Source organism: Rattus norvegicus, chromosome 12 (genome assembly GCF_021556685.1).
Source record: "Rattus norvegicus strain SHRSP/BbbUtx chromosome 12, alternate assembly SHRSP_T2T, whole genome shotgun sequence".
Taxonomy (NCBI): Eukaryota; Metazoa; Chordata; class Mammalia; order Rodentia; family Muridae; genus Rattus; species Rattus norvegicus.
In genome coordinates, this window is record NC_141545.1 from 39,499,711 (window position 1) to 39,524,293 (window position 24,583).

At 55.7% G+C, this 24,583-nt stretch overlaps 1 protein-coding gene across 22 annotated transcripts in view; it reads left to right on the forward strand.

Moving 5' to 3' along the window:
* The window catches only part of Pitpnm2 (phosphatidylinositol transfer protein, membrane-associated 2), a 132,429-nt gene extending 107,960 nt beyond the window's left edge, over positions 1-24,469 (forward strand). For 5 of the 22 annotated variants that reach the window (XM_087578407.1, XM_087578409.1, XM_087578410.1 and 2 more), the window contains 23 exons: positions 782-903; positions 2,130-2,357; positions 6,248-6,547; positions 7,413-7,508; positions 9,277-9,381; positions 9,544-9,614; positions 11,881-12,128; positions 12,557-12,746; positions 12,906-13,025; positions 13,869-14,107; positions 14,512-14,690; positions 15,842-16,012; positions 16,524-16,673; positions 17,594-17,758; positions 18,212-18,373; positions 19,184-19,332; positions 19,588-19,704; positions 20,003-20,119; positions 20,197-20,345; positions 20,461-20,610; positions 21,105-21,288; positions 21,384-21,512; positions 21,595-24,469. In XM_087578407.1, coding sequence (XP_087434533.1) covers positions 782-903; positions 2,130-2,357; positions 6,248-6,547; positions 7,413-7,508; positions 9,277-9,381; positions 9,544-9,614; positions 11,881-12,128; positions 12,557-12,746; positions 12,906-13,025; positions 13,869-14,107; positions 14,512-14,690; positions 15,842-16,012; positions 16,524-16,673; positions 17,594-17,758; positions 18,212-18,373; positions 19,184-19,332; positions 19,588-19,704; positions 20,003-20,119; positions 20,197-20,345; positions 20,461-20,610; positions 21,105-21,288; positions 21,384-21,512; positions 21,595-21,918 — 3,865 coding nt within the window. In that variant the 3' untranslated portion in view covers positions 21,919-24,469. 22 annotated transcript variants of the gene reach the window in all.
* Positions 24,470-24,583: the final 114 nt, after the last annotated feature.

A 24,583-nucleotide genomic window follows, 5' to 3' on the forward strand; every position in this document is an offset into this window, starting at 1 on the left:
CACTCCCCTCTAGCCTCCCAGGGCTTCCTCCCCACAGACCGCCACACCTGGGGAGTGCGGGGAGCTAGTTTAGGATTTCAGAGAGCTCCTTTCCATCCCAGAGAGAAGCTGTTCTATTGTCAGAGAGGGCTTCTTGCAGGTGTCTGTGCCAGGAGTGTCTGGCGGATCCGCTGACTCTATAGCACACCGCCATTGTAGTGGTGTATGCATTCCCACCAAACCATACTCATGCGGATGCCATAGGTGGGGCTTCTAGGAGCTGCCAAGGAAGTTCATCAGATCTCATCCCTGTCTCTCTCTCCCTGAAGCTCTCTTGGCCTTTCCCACGACAAGATGGTAATACAGGAAATAGGTTTCACTGTCACATCTTAGTCAACCCCTGCCCCATTCTTATTGACGTTTCTACTGCTGTGAAGAGACATCATGACCAAGGAAACTTAGAGAAGAGAGACTTTATTGGGGCTTTCAGTTTCAGAGGATGAGTTCATGACCGTCATGGCAGGGAGCATGCAACGAGAGAGAGAGAGCACTAACCGGGGATGGTGTGGGCTTTGGAAACCTCAAAGCCCACCTTCAGTGCCATACCTCTGCCAACAAGGCCACACCTCCGAATCCTTCCCAAACAGCTCCATCAACTAGGGAATAAGAACTCAGATATGTGTGGGGGCCATTCTCAATTCAACCACCTGGTCACCTTGATGGTTTCCAATGTAGTCCGACAGGCTGGTAACTAGTCATAGTCCCTCCAGGGTGCAGGCCCAATGGATGTTCTTTCTCTCAGGTTCACCTGCCCCTTTGTGGAGAAGTTCTCCATTGACATTGAAACCTTTTATAAGACAGACACTGGGGAAAACAATAATGTGTTCAACCTGTCTCCTGTGGAAAAGAACCAGCTGATAACAGGTGAGCATGAAGGCTGAAGTCCACCAGGCAGCACTCCCACCCCCAGGCCACTCTGGCTATGGCCCTCCGATGTTGCCTGATCTCATCCTGAGAGTACATTGGGTTCTCAGCTGGGGGTGCAGGGCAGAGTGAAGCAGGACAGAGTTCCATGCCCTCGATGTGCATGCCAAGTCTGTCAGTTTTTTCCTCCCTGTAAGTGTACACCTGCACTCTTGGGGTGCTGCCTGGCTTAAAGCTATTTGAGAATGCCATGTGTGGGCTGGCCGGTATTGTATTGTCTGTGCCTGGAGTGACCTGTGGCCTTTGCTGCCTTGCTTCCTGGCCAATGTTACTGTGCAGAAGGCTGACTGCATTGTTACAATGTTGTTGTTGTTGTTGTTTAGACAGTGTCTCACTACAAAGATCTGACTGCCTCTGCCTCCCCAGTGCTAGGATTAAACGTATATACCACCATATCCATCCAGCTAAATCTTTTTAAAGAGAATTCAGAGATGGAGATTTTCATGTGAACTTTGCCAGTTTCTTAAACATTGGTTTAATGGACTTAGGCCTGTCGAACAGAACACACCTGAGGGCCTAACATGGCTCTGCAGCCTCCTCTGTGGGGTCATCTCTGGGCACAGAGTAGTGTGGTGGCCTAGCCTGGAGAGAAGGAACTGTTACCTCCAGATTCTCTGTCACTTCCACCACAGTCCCTGTCCCCAGCAGGCATCTGGTGGTCCCTGAGATCCCACTGCAGTTGAGCACCAGTGCTACATGGCTGTCTGGGCCTCCCAGTGTCAAAATGCTACCCCACTCTGGAAAGATTCCAACACCCTGTGTACCTTCCCTACCCCACTGTTCTTCATGGAAACCCTCTTCCTGTTGGTTCACTGGCCCCACTTAATTGCACACATAGACCATGATTTGTCAAGCTGACTACATAAAGAGCTACAAGAACCAGCCCAGGTAGTATGGGCTGAGATGGAAGGATCACAAGTTCAAAGCCTGCCTGGTCAACTTAGTGTATGACTCTGTCTCAACATAGAAAATACAATAGGGTTAGTGATGAAGCTCAATGATAGCATGAGTGAGGCACCAGGTCCAATCCCCAGTCACACACACACACATAGCATCACATACGATGAGCCTTGGGCCCTGTAAGGACTTAGAGTAGAGGAGTAGAGGATCTGGAGAGGGTGGATAGAAGTCAGGCAGACGTGACCACTTGCAGGGTGTCCCCATAGACATCATCGACATCGTCAAGGATCCTGTGACCCCCAGTGAGTACAAGACAGAAGAAGACCCCAAGCTCTTCCAGTCGATCAAGACTCGCCGGGGACCTCTCTCTGAAAACTGGATTCAGGAGTACAAGAAGCGGCTCCTCCCCATCATGTGCGCCTACAAGCTCTGTAAGGTGGAGTTCCGGTACTGGGGCATGCAGTCCAAGATCGAGAGGTTTATCCATGACACAGGTGGGTGCGCAGGGCCGAGGCGTGCCCACCCGCCTGCCTCCGTTCTCCATGTGCCGTGACCGTGTTCTTACAGTTTACTACTAAGAGATGACCCCGTATTAAGTCAGGGTTTCCTAGAGAAACAGAGCTGATGGGTGAGAGAATGGATGGATGGATGGATGAATGAATGAATGAATGAATGAATGAATGAATGAATGAATGAATGAATGAATATAAACAGGACTTGTTAGAATAGTATAAAGGATGTGGTCCAAGAGTCCGAACGACTACTGTCTCCTGATGAGAGGTCCAAGAGTCTAGCAGTTATTCAGGCGAGAGGCTGCATCTCTCACCCGGTCTCCAGTCCTGACAAGTAAGCTCTAATACCAATGAAGACCTGGACTGGCGGGTGAGAGAGAGGGCCAGCAGGGAAAGAGCAAAAGCTTTTCTCTTCCATGCTCTTTATTTAAGCTGCCACCAGAAGGTAGGACTCCAATTTAGGGTGGGTTTTTACCACCTTCAATGGCCCAATCAAGGAAAAGTTCTCAGGACTGCACAGCTGCAAGCTTTACGAGCTGACAAGCTTTATGAGCTGACAAGCAAGAACGCCTGTGCCCATCCCCCCTTCTCCACTGTCTCGGCCACCCAGGCCCAGTGTGCAGATGCCTTGTCCCTTCCCAGACATTCGTGACTTGGCTGGTATATCATAGTGTAGCCAGAAGCCTCTGCAGTCATCCCCCACCCCTTCTGCCATTGGGGCCTCTGGATCTCAGGGATTTCTTTCCTCTACCTGAGGGGGCCATAGCTCTGCCTCTTTATAAGCTGGAAAGTCCAGATGGCAGAGCGGCTCAGATAAAGCGCCCTTCACACCCACATGCCCTTCCCAGAGCCAGTGTCTAAGGAGCAGGCAGGCTAGCATGCCTGGGGGTTCCCAGCCAGGGAATGCTGCCCGAGACTCTCCTTTCCCCTTTGGAGCGCTAGACTCATGACTTCACAGAAGCACCCAGGCAGTCACCACGAGACACCACAAACCAGGGAGACTTACTCTAGGCATGAATAGAGCCACACCATTGAGAACATGCTCTATTCTCATCATGTTGACTCGTGATCACCCATGATGGGGGCACCTTGTTTATAGAGGATGAAATGAATCCCCCCCCACGTAGACTGGACCCAGAATAGACATCCCTCAACTGGCATTGGAGGTGGCATTAGATAACCCCACACAGTGTGGATTCTAGAGATTGTGGAAGCCGTTTGTGCTGTCAGCAAAGTGCTGGGCTCTGAGGAGGGGCCTCCCACTTGAAAAGGCCGAAACGATGCGTGTACAACAGCTTTGACAGTGAGGGACAGTTTCTCCAGCTCCTGCCTTAAGGCAACATCACAGATACATTATCTCCTGCTCCCTTCCCGCTTCTGCAGGGCCCGTGAGAGTTCAGCAGAGGTGGCAGGAGGCATTTGAGATAATCCCTGCAGTCTGCTCAACCTCATGTTAGCTGAGACGGACCCAAAAAACCCTCCCTACTCTCTCCCCACATCTACTCGAGACCTCCAGCCAGGAGGGCAGAGTCATGACGCAGCCTGGGTATCAGTCAGAATGCCCGCCCCATGCCCTTCCCTTTCCTCAGATAATTTCTGAGATTCTGACAAAACCCAACTTCCTCAGCTTCCTAAGTCACCTCTCTCCTCGGAAGGGAGGACACCCCAGATGTCAGGACGGCCGTAACATGCAGTTCCCACACTGCCCTAGCAGCTTCAACGTTGCCTTTCTGCGTCCCATTTTCTTATCTGTGGAGGGGTGTAACGGTGCCAGTTCTGCAGACTTGTTGTGGGGTGTATCTTGGGACTCAGAGCCCTGTGTGATCAGGCACTGTGGGCATCAGAATACTCACAAGTGGTCTTGGAGAAGTCACTCCCACCCTCTCTCAAACGCAGGCTGCCTGATCCCAGCCGTAGTGCAGTGCCACGTTCCTTCCAGCCAGCCTGAGAGGAAGGCTTTCCCTGCTTGGTGAGAGTGTACTGTGAGCCCCAAAGACAGGCCCAGAAAGGGCAACAGAAGCTCCTTAGCGTCGTATCCGAGGCCACCTCGGGTGTAGGCAAGGGATATAGTCAGCCGTGGCTGAGGGAGAGTTCTGTCCTGTTCCACCAGTGAGCAGAAACCCCACAACTGGACTCTCAGAGTGACTGTGAAGTCAGAAAAAGAGGCCGGGGATGTGAGGGTGGGAGAGGGGGAAGCCCGAGGACACGCCAGAGCTCAGTGTCTTGTTCTCTGAGAAAGCAGGGACAGACACATCCCTGAGATCCAGCCACCACCACTCTCAAGGATGCCCCCTGGAGAAACTCATACACGTTTCAAAATGTTCAGAGCCACAAAGTAGAAAATTATCCACACAAGCCAAAGGCCCACTTAGCACGGAAAGGACAAACAAAAACAAACACCCCCCAGTGTTCCAAGTGAGTCCATCCCTCATCTAGAGCACACAGGAGTGTGGGAAAGGTGAGACTCGGCCAGAGACACACAGCACAGCACGTATGTAAATATCACCAGCCAGACCATTCCAACGCACAGTGTACATCTTCACACTAAGCCCAGAAACAGAGCAAGCCACAAACACAAAACCCAGGCCCCAGGACCAGGGCTGCTGGGTAGCAAGGAATCCGAGATGGAGAGCGAAAACCCTGACTGGGAACACGGCCGCTTTGCCCATGACATTAAAGTTGACCGCCTTTTATGCTCTTCTTAGAGTCCACATATGTGCGTGTGTGTTTCTGTGCGGGAATGTGCATGTGGGTGCAGATATCCATGGCAGCAAATGAGGGTGTGGGATCCCCTGAAGCCCGGGGTACAGGTGGTGGCGACCAGCCTGATGTGGTGCTGGGAACTGAACGCTCATGAAGCAGTGAGTGCTGCTGAGGTCAGAGGACAACTTCCCTTCCAGTTCCGGGCTGTTCCAAGCTTAGCACCAAGTGTCTTCACCCATGGAGCCACCTCGCTCACTGCTGTTTTTGTTTTTGAAGCAAGGTCTCATGGATGTCCTTATGACCTTGAACTCCTACCTCCCCGTCCCAGGCGATGACTGTGTGCCATCCCATCCAGTTCTTTTGCTGTAGTTGTTGGTTTGGTTTTGGTTTTGGTTTTTGGTGTTTTGATTTCGGACAGGGTTTTACTGTGTGGCCCTAGCTGTCCTAGAACTCACGCTGTAGATCAGGCTAGCCTAGAACCTAAAGATACACCTGCCTCTGCCTCCCAAGCGCTGGATCGAAAGATGTGTGCGAGGCTAGGGAGACGACTCAGTCAGTAAAGTGCTTACCACGGAATTGCGAGGGCCTGAGGATTGATCCCACGTAAAAGAACAGGCTCAATGATGTACGCCTGTAATCCAAGTGCTGGGGAGGTACAGACAGAATTCCTGGTTCTTGCTTTCACCCAGTCTAGCCAAATCCACAAACTCTAGGTTCAATGAAAGATCACGCTTCTAAAAATAAGGTAGAAAAACGATAGAGGAAAGACAGCCAATGTTGACTTCTGGCTTTCATACTTACATATGACAGACAGACAGACAGACAGACAGACAGACAGACAGACAGACAATGCAATCTGTTTTTTAAATCTCATCTTCTATGGAAAAGTTCAACAGGAAACATAGACCAGACAGAAGACTTTTGGGAAGTACAAGCCACTTCCCCTTGGAGCTTGAATCCCCTACAGTAAACTATGACCTCTGACCAAAGCCTTGCCCTCCAGGTGTCCAGCCATTATGAACTCCTGAGGCCACTGGGAGCCAGTTCTCCAGGCTGACAATAAGAGGAACGGAGGCACAAATGATTGGTGACTCCAGCCTGGCCCATAGCTCTGCCCTCGTGCGTACTGCCCCTGATAGGAGCTGACCCTGTCCTCTGGCTCTCTGCAGGCTTGCGGCGGGTGATGGTGAGGGCCCACCGGCAGGCCTGGTGCTGGCAGGACGAATGGTATGGGCTGACCATGGAGAAAATCCGAGAGCTGGAGAAGGAGGTACAGCTCATGCTGTCCCGCAAAATGGCCCAGTTTTCGGAGGAAGGACCATCAGAACTAAGCAAGGAGAGTACAATCAAGGACCAGGCAACTGGAGCAACTCCTGAACCCAGCAGCAGCAATGGGGAGTCTCTGGGGCGGGGTCTGAAGAAGCAGTGGTCCACCTCCTCCAAGTCCTCAAGGTCCTCCAAGCGCGGAGGTAAGCTGGGTTCCTGGCTTCCGGTGCAAGGTCTACCTTCCCAGATTCCGAGGTCGCCGGGCCACGGCTGTGTCCTCCGTGCTCTTTTCTTTCCTGTGGATGTAGCAGAGTCAACCATGGACCCTTTTACTTTCTAACTGGTACCAGGCAGGGCTTCACCGTGAAGTGAACCGGGCTTTTCCCCAGCAGCATCCCCAGATGTAATTACCCATAAGCCCCAAACAGTGACTGAGGAAATCTGGGGAGTGGGTCCAGGTAGACTCCCCAGTGTGAGAAGATATTTTCAAGGCATCAGACAACAAGATGAAGCAAGGTCTTCCTGTGTGGCCAGTCGTGCCCCCTGAAGTTGCCTCTCCCCCATGAGTGGCCATTCTTGCCCCTCTAAGGCCTCCCCACCCCACCTCCTTGTGGCCAGTCTTGCCCCTGTAAGCCCCCAAGCCCCTCATGGCCAGTAACCCCCCTTCCAAGCCCAGGGTGCCCGGGCCTGGGCTTAACAGTGGTTGCCTCAGTCTCCCTCTGTCCCTGATGCCCTGCAGCCATCACTTAACAACTCTGCTGTGGCCACATTTTAGGAGTTGTGTATGGTCAGGTCCAGGGCTCATCTGAGCTCCTGTCCCAAGCTCACGTGGACAAGACTGCATAGTTCATGAGGCAACAGGGTGCTCCCCTCCCCAGAAAGAAAGGGCCAGACAGATGGACCCTGGACATTCCACCCCTAGTCTCTTCATTTCTGTCTATGGCAAACTTTTCTGGTGATGCCCACCTCGCCCTCCAAGATGGCATCGCAACTCCCTACTTGCTGTGGCCAGCTCAACAGAGCCCTCCTCTGCGGGCTGGACCATCACACTAGGGTTTTGCCTTCCAGCCAGCCCCTCCCGGCATAGCATCTCAGAGTGGAGAATGCAGAGTATCGCCAGGGACTCTGACGAAAGCTCAGAAGAAGAGTTCTTCGATGCACAAGGTAAGCAGGCCGTTTCTATAGCCTAGGGGCTCTTCTGGGACAGGCAGGAAGAATTGTTCAAGGGTGTGAAGCCCTGCCACTATACTGTTCCTGTTACCTGCCCCCACACTACCACAGCGGACAGCCCGGGACTTGGAGGTAGAGTACAGAGAATGAGGTGAAGCTACTCACTGGGAAGCCACCTCCCTTGAGTCTTGGGGCTTAATTGTAAGTCAGGGCTCAGAGACTGGAAGGAGGGTGCCATTCTCTTGAACCCCACCTCATATGACACATAATTCTACTGAAGCATTTCCCAGATCAATTTATCTCCATAAGAAGTGTGACTTAGTCCTCAATTTCTGTGCTTGCTTTATTGTGTTATTGCTTTTCTTCATTAAATGCAAATTAATATGCATCTAATGTAGACACTTTAGAAAAAGCAATAAAGAGAAACTGGATGAACTGCCTATTTCCCACTAATCAAAAAACTACGCACAACGGCGCACACAGCCGGTTGCGTCCTGTGCTGGAAGAGGCAAGCATTGCCTGCTCACGTGGAACCACAAATATGCTCTCAAAGAAGGCAGAGGGCCAGCAGGCAGGCCCCGAAAGAAAGCTGACTCTCCCTGCATGCTGGCAGCACAGCCAGCCCCCCAGCAAGCAAAGGGTAGAAGCTTAGAAAGATGGGAACACGCCACAGTTGAACAAGGTTCTCTCACTCTGCCATCGCTTGGGGAAGCAGACGAGCTGCCCGGTGTGGCATCTTAATTAACCGGGTAGCCAGACCAACAGTGAGAAAACTTGGGGAGTCGGTATTCAACAAAAAAAAAAAAAATGAGGTTGGTTGACTTGTCCCGGAATTAGACAACCTGGAAATGGGCGGCAGGGGAATCCTGAGCCAACCTCTGCACTCGAAGGGTGTCTTTAGTGCCCCATCCCTCCTAGCTGGCACTTTTGTCCTTGAAAGAGGAAATGCATACCTAGGGTTGAGAAAGGCTATAGAGCAATGGTTCTCAACCTTCCCAATACAACCACCCTTTAATACAGTTCCTCGTGCTACGCTGACACCAACCATAACATTATTTCTTTACTACTTCATACCTATCATTTTGGCGCTGCTGTAAACCATAGTGTAAATGTCTGATGTGCGACCCCCAGGTTGAGGGCCACTGCTCTAGGGAAAAGGCACAGATACCACAGCAGCAGGCTTCTCAGATCCTGCCCAGGAGCCTCTCCTCAGCAGAGGGAGGAGGCAGCCAGCATTGAGACAGGCAGCTCTGGCCCTGGGAGCAGTTCTAGAGAAGCAGAAGTGAGAGTCCAGTCCTGGGTGACCCATTCATAGCTGCATCTTCACTGAGCTATGCTTTCTGAATGTTACATACCAGCCGTGGACAGATAAACAAAGGCTGTAGTGGGTCCATAAAGGGTAAGGAAGCACCGCCCTACTCAACAGAGCTCATACACCTCAAAAGCACAGCACTGTGAGAATGAAGCCATGCAGTAGACCACACAGTGTGTGAGTGTGTCACGAAAAATGTCCCAAAGGCCTGGAGGACAACAGATTACACCGTGAGGCCCGACTGCTTGGGACTGAGCACGGGGTTTGCATGCACGGCGAGGAGGATGTTCTGGAATTAGATAGTGGCGATCTCTGGGCAGCATCACGGAATACACTAAATGGGACAGAAGGCCAGGCAGTCTGCAGCTGCTAAGACAGGGAAGGAAAGTCAGAGCTGGGTCCACTGGGCATGTGGGCTCCAGGAGCACCCAAATCCTCCTTTCTCCCCAGAAAACCTGCAGCACAAGGAGGAAATGTACACCAAGGACATCACCAAGTGGAGCTCCAATGACCTCATGGACAAAATGGAGAATCCAGAGCCTGAGGAATCACAGGGTAACCAGCCTTGGGGAGAGGGGTGCGGCTCACTCCTGTCTGACCCAATTCCCACACAAGGGTGGGGACCCAGGAGCTCGCAGCATCCCCGGGGGCACAGTTCCCTTTTGGCTACCAGGCATCCACTGCAGTAGCAGTGACAATGTGGCCTCTGCGTTGCAGACTCTCTCTACCACCAGAGTGGCTCTGAGTTCAGGGTGGCCTCCAGTGTGGAGCAGCTGAACACCATCGAGGTGAGTAGCCACCTAAAGACTCAGAGACCAAGGCTGTGGGCGGGCGCCGAGTGCAGGGTACAGAGGCAGAGCTTTCCAGAGCCTTGTATCCACGTTTGGATAGACATTCACCAGAGAGGCCGGGGGTCCCTTTCCCTGCCACCTTTCTATGGGGACACCAGCCAGCCCTGCCTCTATGATGTTCCCAAGAACCAGGGACAGCAGACAGCCCCCACAAGGAAAACCTTAACCAAGTTCCACCTTTGGGAAAATAAAATGAGGACCTTGTAAATTCCAGAAAAAAGCTAAGAGGTCCAGGTTCCCATCCTTCTCGTGGCACAAGAAGATAAAAACAAAGAAGGACCAGAACCAAGAGCCGTCTAGGCAGAAGTGATGTGACTGTGGCCCAGGGCTGCTTCCAGCCAGGCAGAACTCAGTGTGTCCAATAAAGCTGTCTTTGTAGAGCCTGTGTCCACTCGGGGGTTCTTTGCTGGAGCTCGCGCCCCTTCCACCTGCGGACCGTCAGAGCTGTTTGCACTGGGGCAGGAGCCAGGCTGGGCCGCAGTTGTGCCATGCTATGGTCATAAACACTGCCCTGCTCTGTCTCCAGGCTACCCAAGGTGGGAACTCTGGTCCCCTTGGAGGGCCTTGCCCTCCTGAGGTCTTGTGCTTTGAGGTGAAGGTGTACTTTTCTAGAAGGGGTAGTAGGTGAGGGAACAGTTGTCAGTTGCTGCTTAGCGTTACACAAGGCAAACAGAGGCCCTCCCAACTCAGCGCACACAGCTCTGACTGTCCCCCAGGAGAGGGGCAGAGCCGGAGGCTCAGGATCTGCCTTGGGATGTGCAGTTAGAGGAGCCCAGCACTGCTTCTGGGGCACTGCCGTCCGAAGGCAGACCCTTCTGCCCACCCTAACCCCCAAACTGGAACCTTTCTTCATGAAAGGGTGGCTTGGTAGGAGCAGACTGGGGTTACCCTGTCTCCCCATCACTGGCTTCACCACGCTTGTGAGCTCCGCTTCTGCTAGAGTTCAGGGCAGGGGGAATTGCTGTCCTTGGCTGGGTGTGAGGAAAGCTGTGTTTCTGGCCTATGGTCCTCCCTAAAGGGTTAGCCAGATTACTGCACAAAGGATAGTCCCACCTTTTCCCAGGTGACAAGGTACAGCTGGACTCTACCTCCGTGTCCAGGAGCTGGGAGGCTGCTTTTATAGACATCTTTCCATAACCTTGTGCCCACTGTGTTGAAGAAGCCCCTCTACCTGATCATGATGGGAGTGGCCATCATTCCATGCCCAGGCCGCCCTGTGGTGGACAGTCCCTGCACGTGTAGTTGTTCCTACCCCAGCCCCGGGAGGACAGCAAGCCCAAAACAGGAATCACTTCTACTCTCTTCCTCACTTATCCCCACACCCTTGGACATAGCACGATCAACACTTAAAGACCAGTGGTCATTGTCACACACATACTAGGAACTCAGTAGGCATTCAGGAAAGGCCTCTGGGAGTAGGGGCCCCAGCCTGGGCTTCCAGGAGAACTAGCAAGGCTTTTTGGGTGCTATTCTGCCTTGGTGTTAATGAGTCTTTTCACCAGTGCCTGGGCCTCTCTGCCCTCTCGCCTTGTCTGAGGAGAGTAGCTCTGTAGCCCTGTGCACAGCATAAGGTCTAGGGTCTCCCTTTGGCTTCATAGCAGTGTAGCAGGTTGGTAGGAAAGTAGGCTCATGACCTGCCCTCTCTTTCCTGCTGTGCTGGGATCCTGCCTCTGCTCTTGGGGCCCTTGGTTTTAGATTCTAAGAATAGTGGGACACTGGACTGAGGGACAAGTAGAGGACCTCCACGCCTATCGACCCCTATGACTCCAGGACAGCATTGCCTGACTGTTCGAGCCAAACCAGACCTATACCTAAAAGCAGACACTTAGCAGGCATCCAAAGGCCTGGCAGCTCAAACAAGCTGCTGCCTGAGGCCCTAAAGAAGGTGGAACTGGTGATTTCTCCAGAAGATACCCTTCCTCGGGTCTGTTGTGACCCTGGTCCAGGACACACCACTCCATCTCCAGTCTCCAGTCCTTACAGGGGTTCAAGGGAAAGGCTGAGGCAGTGAACCCCGGACCTTATAACCAGATAACCAAAACCCGGGTCTCCCAGGTGGAAATAGAGCTCAGGGGTAGGATGCTGGCCCACCACATGTGTGAGTTCCTTAGTCCAATTCCTAGCAGTACAAAAAAAAAAAAAAAAAAAAACCTAGGGCACCTGGGGCCTGGCAAGGAATTCATGCCCACCACTACCCATGCAGGATGAGGTGAGCCAGCCACTAGCCACGCCACCCTCCAAGATTCACGTGCTGCTGCTGGTGCTGCATGGAGGCACTATCCTGGACACGGGAGCGGGTGACCCCAGCTCCAAGCAGGGTGACACCAACACTATCACCAATGTGTTCGACACCGTCATGCGTGTGCACTACCCCAGTGCCCTAGGCCACCTAGCCATCCGCCTGGTGCCCTGCCCACCCATCTGTGCCGATGCCTTCGCCCTCGTCTCCAAGTGAGTGGCATGTGCTTGCCAACACCCATCATGCCCCCGACAGGAAGAAGCAGCAACACACTGTCCCCACCTCCGGCCCCAAGCGTTGCATGGCTCCCCAGTGTCAGGTCCTTTTAGAATGTCCTTCCCCTCAGTGGGAAGGCAGCGGAGCCCAGGAGACAAGATAAGTACAGATCTAGGAGGACAGTCCCCAGCTGAGTCCACGGTACAGTGCTGTAGGATAGAAATGCTGACCTGCCTTGGGATATGAGTCTACTCAGCAGCCCTGGCACTCTGAGCCTGCTCTAGGCCTCCCTGGGAGTGTCTCCATGAGTACTGCAGGGCAAGCTGCAGCTCTCCTTGGCCTGCTTTCTAGATCGGGGGGGTGGGGGGGTATTGGGTCAAGCTGAGTTTACCTGCCCTCTCCTGACCCAGCCCCTTCCCCCCAGCCTCAGTCCCTATGGCCATGATGAGGGCTGTCTGTCTAGCAGCCAGGACCACATCCCCCTGGCTGCTCTGCCCCTGCTGGCCACTTCCTCACCCCAGTACCAGGAGGCAGTTGCTACAGTGATTCAGCGGGCCAACCTGGCCTATGGAGACTTTATCAAGTCCCAGGAAGGCGTGACCTTCAACGGACAGGTGAGTGAGGTCAGGGGTTAAGGAAAGACCTTTCAGGGTGGGCTGGCCAGAGGATCAGATCTGGGGGGGTTGGGGGGTTGAAGGGTAGGGGGGTGCCTTTCCTAGTTAGCAGCCTCACAAGCAGGATGGAGACTCGAGCTTCTGCCTTCCTGCCTTCAGGTCTGCCTGATTGGAGACTGTGTCGGGGGCATTCTGGCGTTTGATGCCTTGTGCTACAGTGGCCAGCCAGTGTCTGAGAGCCAGAGCAGTAGCCGCCGGGGCAGTGTGGTCAGCATGCAGGTACCTGAGCGGGCGGGGGCAGAGGGAGGGGCATCCTTTGGTCCCAAACCTCCAGGAAGGTCTGCTGTCTCTCATATTACACCATAGAGACTGGCTGCCTTTCCTGATGCAGGCCACCGAGCCACAAGCATTGTGCCCTGTGCTGTGTCCCACAAGCAGTGTGCCCAGCCAAAACCCCAAGGAGCTGACTCGGACACCACAGTCCTTGCCCTGTCTATTTTGTCATTCAACAATGTCCAGAGCCCCCCCACCACCACGAGGCCCAGCAGGGGTTCCCCTCTAGAGTAGGAGATGAGAGGGCTAGGAGAGGCGTGGCAAGCATATGCCCGGGTCTCAGGCTAAGTCAAAGGAAGTACCTAAAGCAGATCAGCAGCAGCTCAGAAGAGCTGAAAGTGGACCTCAGCATCCCCTAGGAGTCACATGGGAAGGACACAGGTTTTGCCCGTGTGGGTGACCGCAAGTGGCAGTGTGAAGCCTGGGGTCTGGAGAACCATTGCAATGTGTCCGGGAGAGCACGTGGCTTCACACACCAGGGTCTGCACTTCGTGGCACAGCTCTGTTCCCCTTTGTCTCACCCTGATGTCTTCCTGCTGTAGAATGGCCATCACCTGGGAGAGATCACTGTGTGCCAAGCCAGTCCCGGAGTGAAGGATGCTAGGACTTAGCCAGTAGTCTGAGGGGCAGTGGGAGACAAGACTTCCCCCTCTAGTTGGGTGAGAAGCCTGCAGCTGGGCAGTGGCCGGCAGGGCCTGGAGTCAGGAGGGAGGGGTTCGCAGAACACTGAAGAAGGGCCTAGGCCTAGGCCAGGGACCACCTGGCAGTGAGCCTCCATGGCCATTCCAGGACGCTGACCTGCTGTCCCCGGGCATCCTGGTGAATGCAGCACACTGCTCCGGTGGTAGTGGCGGTGGCAGTGGTGGAGGCTCCAGCCTGGAGAGCAGCCGGCATCTGAGCCGTAGCAACATTGACATCCCCCGAAGCAACGGCACGGAGGACTCCAGAAAGCAGATGCCTCGCAAAAGGAGCGACTCCTCCACCTATGAGCTGGACACCATCCAGCAGCACCAGGCCTTCCTGTCCAGGTAGGGCTTGGTGTGCCGGTAGGAGGAAGGTCCCGGCATGAAGGAACCAGAGTCCTCCGTCATTGCATGGGTGGGGTTCTGGGCATTCCTATCTGGGGGACTTCCAGTTTCCTGGGTACTGCGGTCCTGTATATAACAAGGGCTATCCTCAGCCACTGGAGACGCATCCTCCTGAGGGTAGAGGTAAGGTGGGGTCGGGCAGCATGATCCCATCATGGCTACATCAAAGGCACGGCTCCCCTGGAGAGGTTGTGATATGCTGTCACTAGGGTTGTCTAGTCGGTGCTGGGTAGCCCTACTCTCACAACAGTACAGGCCTTAGTCCCTAAGGGACCATGAGACCCAGTCTGACCCCTGTGAAGCTGACCCTGGGTGACCTGCAGGCCCCTCCATCCCCACTGCAGCCTCCATGCCAGCGTACTGAGGAATGAACCCAGCTCCCGCCGCTCAAGCAGTTCCACGATGCTGGACGGTGCCGGGGCCCTGGGCAAGTTTGACTTCGAGATCGCCGACCTCTTCCTCTTCGGGTGCCCACTGGGGCTAGTCCTAGCCTTGAGGAAAACAGTCATCCCCTCCCTGGATGGTGAGAGGCCTGCAGGGATAGGTCAAGCTACATGAGCTGGACAGGGACCTCTGTGGACCAGTCACAAGGCCATGGTCACATCCCAACCCTTTCAACATCTCTGCCCACCAAAGGCACTGTCCTTCCCTACCTCTCCAGCAGCCCAGTCACATGGTCCTCTCCTGGAACCTCTTGCTCCATACCTCTCTAAGATCCCTGAAGCAATGGGGATGCGTAGCAGGGTCAGGGAGGTCAGACAAAACAGACCCAGTCTCGGGTATGGGGTCCACCCATAGGGACAGACAAGGGCCATAGTGCATCATGGTCCCTGGAGATGGGAGGTGGGGCAGTATCCGAGCCTCCCAGTGATCCCTGATCTGTGCCAGCCTTAACCGGCCCAGCTCCCGAGGGGCTCAGACAAGCCGAGAGCAGGTGAACTATGGGGCCAGATTACAATGAAGGCCCTATACTCGGTGGCCCACCAATAACTCTGGTCCTTCCTGTCTACAAGGTAGCAGCTTGGTTGCTGAGGGGGACTCCACAAATGAGCATTCTCCCAGGGGGCAGCTGTCCCCCTGCAGGACAGGGCCATCTGCCTTGCTCAGAAAAATCTCATGGCTTCCCATGGACATGCAGAGAACATTCTGTGGTTATCCCCTGCCACCCCAAGGAAGAATTCGGTGGAATTACGCATCCGAGGCCAAGTTCAGAAAGCTTGGTGTGTGCTCCTGTGGGTGTGAATTAGAAGGGAAGGCGCCTGCCACACTCGCAGTGCCAGGATGCAGCCAAGGAGCGGTCAAGTACTGCTGGGGTGACTTCAGCCTATGTGTGCCTGTTATACCTGGCTGAAGATACACGTGGAGCCCATAGGGGATCGTGGGCTAGAAGGAGCCCTCCACCCCGCTGTCCAACACATTCCCTCAGTGCCAAACTGTGGAGGCTGAGGCAGGACGAGTTCAGTACTAGCATAGGCGACAATGAGACCCTGCTTAAAAAAACTATTAATAAAGGAAAATGATCCACACAGATCCCAAATTGATGAAAACACACAGCGAAGGCAGCCTGGGCCCTGCCCCTTCCCCGCCCCTCACCCACTCCCCGCCCCCTTCCCCTCCCCATCCCACCCCGCCTACTACTCAGAGTCTTCTCTCTCTGCGCCCCTCCACTCCCAGTTTTCCAGCTGCGGCCAGCGTGTCAGCAAGTGTACAACCTCTTCCACCCTGCGGACCCTTCAGCCTCCCGCCTGGAACCGCTGCTGGAGCGGCGTTTCCACACCCTGCCGCCCTTCAACATCCCTCGATACCAGCGCTACCCGCTGGGGGATGGCTGTTCCACACTGCTGGGTGAGGCTTTCGGGAAGGCAGGGCGTTGGTTTTTCAGGTTGGGAATTACTGCTATGCTATAGCCCCCAATATCCAGTGGGTCTCCTCAAAGGGAAACAGAGGCAGACACTGTCCCCAGTGAACATTGGTGCAGATGTAGCCATGCTCCCCGATCCCTGTGGGGCAAGACTGACTGTCAGAACTTCCTGAGGGCTTCCCAGCAATTAATTGCCAGGGCTGTACTCCCTCCCCTACTGCCTAGGGCCTCCAACCCATCAGGGAAGGAGTTGAGGCCCTTCTGCAAGCTGGGGACCCTGTAAACAGGGCCCATTGTGGTAGGCAGGTGCCCAGAGATGGCTGGGAGTATGGGAGGGACCGTCCTCAGAATGGCCCGTCCCTTGCTGCAGCGTGTATCCTGGCATCTTGTTGTCCTGTCCTGGTATTCAAGGAGCCTTGTGTGTGTCAGCACATGTGCAGATGGCCCACTTGAGTGTCTGTTCTTGTCCTCTGCTCTCTTCCCGTCTGCCTCCAGTCGAGACCGTGCAGAGAAACCCAGAGCTGGTCCTGGAGGGCGGCCCCCTGGCCCCCCTTCCCCACGGGGATAGCTTCCTGGAGACCAGTATCCCTGTTCCCGCGCTCACCTGGCAGGATGGGCCCCGCCAGAGCCTGGGCTGTTCTGAGTGTGTGTACCCCCCACTCCTAGTGACTGATGTCTGCTTGGCTGCTGCCCCTTGGACCTCCACCCCCCTCATGCCCTCTCTGGCCACTCAATCTGTGGGATTTTGGTAGCAAGGACATGGCCGTGGGAAGCTGGTCTTGTTGGCTCCTTTCTGTGCGTGATGATCCAGAACCTGAAGTGACCCTAATGCAAAGTGGCCACAAATCTTCCCGAGATTGACAGAAGCTGTCTCACTGTCAGACAGCATGTGACTTTCCAAGGCTGCTCTTTGACCTTCCTGACACTGTAGAGAGCAGACAGGGTGCAGCATCAAACAGCCACCTCTCAGCCCTCAGCTAGGAAAATGCCTTGATGTTAGCAAGGAGTTGGGGCCTGCAGGTCTCACTCCTTACCTTCCCGAGAATGTGCAGGCCTCATATGTCACCCAGACCGGTTCTTCCAAATGACTCCTGTTGTGTCCTACCTGCAACCTGAACCCTTGGCACCTGCCTTTGTCCTCAGATGCCATCAGGGGGCTGGCCTATGTGTGAGGGCCACTCTGGGGTCTGCCTTCCTCCTAGTCCTCAGACGAAATTCAGAATCCCTGGGAAAATGCCCAAGGCCCCTGCCCAAGTCATGCTGATACTCTGTGGTCTGGTCCAGGGTGGTCCAAGAGAGCATCTGTGGGGCCAAATATGGGGAAGAAGTGGCCAAGGAGGGCAGGAACCCATGCCTTGCCTCCCTACCCCATGTCTGTGTCCATCTGTCCACCCTTCTCTGCCCAGCCCACCCCTCCCTGCCTCAGCTCAGGCCCTTCACTCTCAAGGCCCTAAAACAGCTGCACCCTGGTGCACGCTGGACCCAGCAAGCTGGCCTCTCCCATTGCTGGGAGACTGTGGCCAGGCCTTCTCTGACCTAGATCTCTGCCTCTTTCCCCGCAACAGCGGATGCGCTCCAGACCCACAACACAGTCTTCCAAGAGCATGCAGCCCCCTCGTCACCCGGCACAGCCCCTGCTAGCCGTGGCTTCCGCAGAGCCAGTGAGATCAGCATCGCCAGTCAGGTGTCAGGCATGGCGGAGAGCTACACCGCATCCGGCATTGCCCAGAGTAAGTGATGTCCCCTGTGCTTCTGCCACAGATATTTCAGCAGGGGACCCTGGGAAGAGGGCGACAGTGGTGTCTACCTGGCAGGAAGTGGATCCTGAACCATGCAGGGCCAGGGGACTTCCACCTCATTGGCTGATGAGCAGTGCCAGCCTGTGCTGACCTCACTGGGAGGGTGGAGATGAGGCTGCGGTGAGCAGCCGGGCCAAGGCTGTGACCGCTGTAGGGTTTCTGAGACTTCAGCTGTCTTAAGGTCTTCTCTTGATGGGTCCTGGCTCTACCCTAATATCCTCCATCCTCCCTGGTCTGCTACCAATGTAGGGGTGCCCAGTGTGTGTGTGTGTGTGTGTGTGTGTGTGTGTGTGTGCGTGCGTGCGTGTGCGTGTGTGTGCCTGTGTGTGTGCCTGTGTGTGTGCATGTCTGAACCATTCCCCTTCCCTTGTTCTTGCTCCTCAGAGGGTCCCTCGTCGCTCAACCACACCCCCAGCATCAGGCGCCTATCCTTGCTCGCCCTGCCCCCCCCATCCCCTACCACCCAGGGTCCCCGTGCCAGGGCAAGGCAGGTGAGCCCCAACCTGGAGAGGGGCCCCTGCCTCCCTGACTTGGACATCGGAGGAGGTACCCCATCCACAGCACTGTCCCCTCTAACCCAAGATCATTCGACGTTGCAAGCATGTTTCGCTAGCTCACTGCTGGGCCCTCCCTGCTGACTCCTGCTGAGGCTAATGGGGAAACACAGCCTTGGGTGGGGAGGACGAAAAAAAAGGCCTCCAGGGAGGAGAGAGCAGGGTTAGAACTACCTGGGGGTCCTGTCACAGGCCATGGGCAGAACTCAGGGGAGCTCAGCCCCATGAAGCAGGCACCAGAGAGGTACCTATGATATATATGTCTATATATATATATATGTATATGTATATGTATATGTATATATATGTATATGTATATATCCCTTCTCCCTTGAGAGAGGATACTCGAGTTCCTTTGTCTTGAAGGCCCTGGGCCTCACCACTCATCCTTCCACCTCTGTAGCAGGCCTTACCTGGAGGTTCTAGAATTGTCAAACCGAGGTGTCTCTGTGCCTTCTTTTACGTGTCTGAGCCTTGGGAGCAGGAAGAATGGGGGTGGGGGGGGGCAGGGTCCAGGGTAGGGGCTCTCGTTGATCATCGTCTGTATTGGAATAGCTCACCCTGCTCCAAAACTCCTCACGCCCCTCAGCACAGCCACACGGCTTCATATTCTCTGCAGCGAGATTGCCTGTGGGCATTTTCTACACGTACCTGCTTGCCTGTAACTAGCCCGGGAGAAACCTGCTTTGACTGCAGCAGGAGGGAGGGCTAGTCTGAGATGAACAGGCCTGAGGGCCAGGTGACCCACTAGGGTCTCTGTCTGGGAGCCCAGCAGGGCAATCACAACCCTTCCTCCTGGCAGTTGCTGCCAAGTGGTGGGGCCAGAAGCGGATTGACTACGCCCTGTACTGCCCCGACGCCCTCATGGCCTTCCCCACAGTGGCCCTGCCCCACCTCTTCCATGCCAGCTACTGGGAGTCAACCGATGTGGTCTCCTTTCTGCTGAGACAGGTACCTACTGCTCAGATACAACTGGGCGGGCCTCACAGGATGCCCTGAGAGAGTAAGGGCTCCTCCCTGCCCCAGTAGGTCAGGCACCTAGCACCCAGGGAGTGTCGGAGTAGGACCATGCCCTACGGAGCTGGGAATGGGAGCTGGCTGGGGTGGGGGTGGGGTAGGCAAGATTAGATGGTTTGGTGGTCCTGCAGACCCTGCTGGGCGCCCATTACCAGCTCCTGGGATGGCTGGCCCGCCTCTGTCCCCCAGGTCATGCGGCACGACAGCGCGAGCATCCTAGAGCTGGACGGCAAGGAGGTGTCCGTGTTCACGCCTTCGCAGCCCAGGGAGAAGTGGCAGCGCAAGAGAACCCACGTGAAGCTCCGGGTGAGGGTCCTCTGGCTCTGGGGCCCATGCTCCTGTCTAGTCCCGTGCAATCGTGCTGTGTCACACTGCTGTGGGTTGTCCTATCTGATCATTGAGGAGTGAGGCGGGAGCTGGGAGGGGGAGAAAGGACACAAGGCTGGCTCCCTCTGCCTGGCCTGGCTAGGTTTTCAGCTGGACCACAGCATGGGGCTCAGAACTGAAGCTCAAACCTCAGACTCACTCACAGAGGTGTTAGGTGAGCCCAGAAGACCCCACTGCTCTCCCTTATCCTTACCTCCCCTTCCTTCCCCTCCCCCAGAACGTGGCAGCCAATCACCGGATCAATGATGCAGTTGCCAATGAGGACGGCCCACAGGTTGTGACAGGCCGGTTCATGTACGGGCCCTTAGACATGGTCACCCTGACTGGGGAAAAGGTTAGGATGGGTATAGCCAGGGTGTGGGACTGAGGCCAGGCCGTGGCCGGTTTGTAACCAGCTTACCTGGGCTTCAGGTGGATGTGCACATCATGACGCAGCCGCCCTCAGGTGAGTGGCTGTACCTAGACACTCTAGTGACCAACAGCAGTGGGCGTGTCTCCTACACGATTCCAGAAACACACCGCCTGGGGGTGGGCGTGTACCCTATCAAGATGGTGGTCAGGTATGTGCCTCTGGTGGGAGAACAGTGGGCCGGCTCCTGGGTATAGGGAGGGTAGGGGCGGGACGGAGTGGATGGATGCTCTGGCTGGTTCTGACGAGCTGTCCCTGACAACCAGGGGAGACCACACATTTGCCGACAGCTACATCACTGTGCTCCCCAAGGGCACAGAGTTTGTGGTCTTCAGTATCGATGGCTCCTTTGCGGCTAGCGTGTCCATCATGGGCAGCGACCCCAAGGTGCGCGCCGGGGCTGTGGACGTGGTGCGGTGAGTGTGGCTGTCAGAAGGTGGGTGGGCTGCGGACCAAGTGGAGGAGGAAAACACTCGACACAGCCTTGAGGGCCCGGTGCCACCCTTGTGCAAGCCACATGTCAGTCTAGGTCCGAGGATGCCTCCTTTGAGGTACCTAGGATACCCCCACAAGCTCAGAGCCAGTGAGGCTTGGACACTGCCATACACCCTCATTCCTGCTGGCCAAGATACACTTCGTGTGCAGCGCATCAGACCCAGGACCTCACTCTGCCACAAGCTACACTCCACTTTTTCAGACAGGGTCTCACTCGTTGCCCAGGCTGCCTTGAACTTGCCATTCTCCTGCCTCAGCCTCGAGTATCCCGGATACAATCAGGAGCTGGGCACCGCAAGGCTCAGCTGAAGATGTACTTTTCAGTGGCTCAAACGGGCTCTAGCTGGGCAGGAGAGAGGGAGGCTCGAGGAGGAGAGCAGCCATGGGACACCACGCCTGCCCCTTGCCTCCACAGACACTGGCAGGACCTGGGCTACCTCATCATCTATGTGACCGGCCGGCCGGACATGCAGAAGCAGCGGGTGGTGGCATGGCTGGCTCAGCACAATTTCCCTCACGGTGTGGTGTCCTTCTGTGATGGCCTGGTGCACGACCCGCTGCGCCACAAGGCTAACTTTCTGAAGCTGCTCATCTCTGAGGTGGGGCTTGGGAGGACTGGGGAAGGCGGGGAGGGCTGGGGAAGGCGGGGAGGGCTGGAAGGCCCAGCCTGTGCCCATGCTCGTCTCATCCACAGCTGCACCTGCGCGCGCATGCGGCCTACGGCTCCACCAAGGATGTGGCCGTCTACAACTCCATCAGCCTTTCTCCCATGCACATCTACATTGTGGGCCGCCCCACCAAGAAGTTGCAGCAGCAGTGTCAGGTAATGGGGTTCACTGAAGGGCACACATTCCTTGGGGAGCCCCGGACACTTAGCAGCCTGCCCCTGTCCCCCTCCCCTGCAGTTCATCACAGACGGCTACGCGGCCCACCTGGCCCAGCTCAAGTACAATCACCGGGCGCGGCCAGCGCGGAACACAGCAACGCGCATGGCTTTGCGCAAGGGCAGCTTCGGTCTGCCTGGCCAAGGTGACTTCCTTCGCTCCCGGAATCACCTGCTCCGCACCATCTCGGCTCAGCCCAGTGGGCCCAGCCATCGGCACGATCGGACACAGACCCAGATGGACTTGGAGCAGCGGGGCCAGCGCAGCATGAGCATGGCGGCCAGTTGCTGGGGCCGTGCCATGGCAGGCCGGCTTGAACCCGGGGCAGCCACAGGACCCAAGTAGGACCCCCTCAGGAGGCGCTGTGGTCTCCATGGTGCTAGGCCAGGGCACCGGCCCTCCTGGGCACACGTAGGTGGCTGGGGACACAGACAGGACCTGAGAGCTTGTCCCGGGGCCTCTTGGAAGACAGCCATGCCAACCCAGTCCTCCCAGCCTTGCCCAATGCCCTAGGCTCTGAGGAGCCCAGCTAGTCATGGAAACTGGCAGGAGGTCCAGCCCATGACGGAAGAGGAACCAGGATCGGCCACTTAGCCCAGCCTGGGAGGCATTCCTGGACGTCTTGCTCTGTGTTGATCTCTCAGCCTCCTGGTGGCAGGCATGGGTCTTGGCCTTGCCTGTCACCTCCCTGTCCACTGGCGCCCCTTCCCATTTGGCAGCAGCTCCAATGGGGTCTAACCTGCTTCTTGTTGACTCCAGTTTTCAACTGTCCAACCTCACTGGTTTTGCACTGGTTTTTGAGAGTGGAGACCCGTTACCACCTCCTGGCTCCAGACATGTTGACATGCATGAAAATCCAGTCTCTGCTGATCCAGGGCCTGTCACCACACAGAATATTCCAGTGTGGAAAGTTTTCACGCAAGCAGGAGAGAAAGGCCATACCTTAGTTTCTGCTGCCTGCCTGGGCTGCCGACACCACAGCAGCCCGATGGCAGTCCCAGACTGCTACCCACCTGTCCACCTGCCCCACCCAGAGCTCAGTGCAGTCCCAGAGCCGATGTCACTCCGGGCCCTGAGCACAGCACAGGTGTGAGGCCAGGAAAGTGCACGGCTGGCTCTTCGTAGCCCACCTTGGGCAGCTGGACCTGAAGAGGCCTGGCCTCCACCTCTACTCCTCGCCGGCCATGGGCGGGGACCCCGTGCCATGGCTGCTGCCCACCGTGTTTCTACGCCTTTCTACTTCTCCATCCGGTTTCTATAAGGTTTTTTTTAACAGGCAATCCTGGGCTGCTTCCTTTTCTTAACTCAGTGTCAGCGCAGCCTGCTACATTAGGAACACCCAGCACTGTGACAGGGTCCCACTCAGTCTGGCCTGTGGGCCCTGCACCTGGCCCACTTGGCAAGGTGTGGGTTTCTTGCCTCACCTGACCCACAATTCCACCGACTTCCTACTCTGGTGTGGGTGGGGCTCTTAGGTTTTCTTAATGCCATTCTGTTTTAATGTCGACTCCAAGAAGCCACAGCTCACATGTCAGCCTGAGGGCGTACAGCCATTTTATTTCTCTCCAAACAAGGATGGGCATCTTACACGCTGGGTCTGGGCCCTGCCTTCCGCACAGCACTGACCACGACCCTACTGCACCTTCTGTGTTGGCTGAGCTCACGGAGCTCAGGCCTCCTGTCCAGTGACGGGGCTCTGCTTGAGTAGCTGCCAAGCTGGACTCAGACTCGGGGCCCCGTGGCTGGGTCAAGAGGCGTATAGGAGACACTGACTTTGCTGTGTAGTTACGTACAGCACAGGGGCGTGGGATTCCCGCCACGGCCGGTCTACACGGGAAGAAAGCTATTTATTTTGTGCAGAGGAAAAAAAATGTCTGGAGGGGTGAGGCCTTCAGGGTCTCCTCATCCATGTAGCTTTGTGCTGTTCCCAGCGTTCTGTATAAAGCAGTGATTATCTTATGGACCAAGATTCCATGGAGCTGTCACGGTAAAAGTGCAATATTTGCCCCACCACTCCCACAGGAAGCTGCTGGCCCGACAATCACTGCCCCATTGCGGGCACCAGGGGCCAGGGCCTCCTCCCTCAGGCCCCCCGTCTTGCCTCAGCTGAGGTGACTAGCCATCGGGAGAAGCACCTAGAAGCCTCAGGCCACTTGCAGTCAAGGCAAGGGAGGTCCTGGGGTCAGTGGGCTTGGTCCCTCCCCTGGGCAGCCCCCTGTGGCTCTGAATGCCCATGCTTGCCCAGCCGCCAGCCATGCCAAGGACAACAGCAATAGTCCCCTGGGCTCTCCCAGGGCCCTCAGCCATAGATGGTGAGACGGGCAGCCTTCCCCAAAACCTCACTCAAGTCTGCTTTTTGCCTCCCTCGAGATTCCCTTTGGCTCATTCTCTTGAGGAAGCCCCACTTTTACAGAAAGTAAGAGAGGAAGGTCAAAGTCCTTTAAAAATACCAAAAAAATGTTTACAGTGTCAGGTGCTGAGCTGCAGGGCTCAGGCCTGGCCATTCGTAACCAAAGGGTGAGGCAGACCTTGCTGACTGCCACCCACCCCAGGCCTGTTAGAATAGAAGCCTTAGTCAGTCCCTCCCCGTCCCCAGTCCCCAGGACTGAGCCTTGATGCCACCCAACACCAACCACCTGCCTTCTCTTAGATTTCTGAAGAAGGATTCAGCAAAGCCCATCCCCTTCCTGGCTCTGTGTGAGCTAGCCACCATTCTACCCTGTTTTACCTTCACATCTCAGACACCTCCCATCTTTGTCCTTGTACTGTCTGTTCCTCTGGACCATTGTGTGAACTGTCCTGACCCCCCATGCTGTCCCTGCATCGTCTGGCCTGAGTGTGCTCTCTGTATACTGTGTCACAGTCTGTTACACCAATTAAAGAAGCAGGAGGCTTCCTTCTGGTCTCATTACTGTGGCGGCACCCATAGGTCTCCTGGTGGTTCTGACATGGGTCTCCTGGTGGTTCTGACATGGGTCTCCTGGTGTGTGTGTGTTTGGGGGTGAGCCTC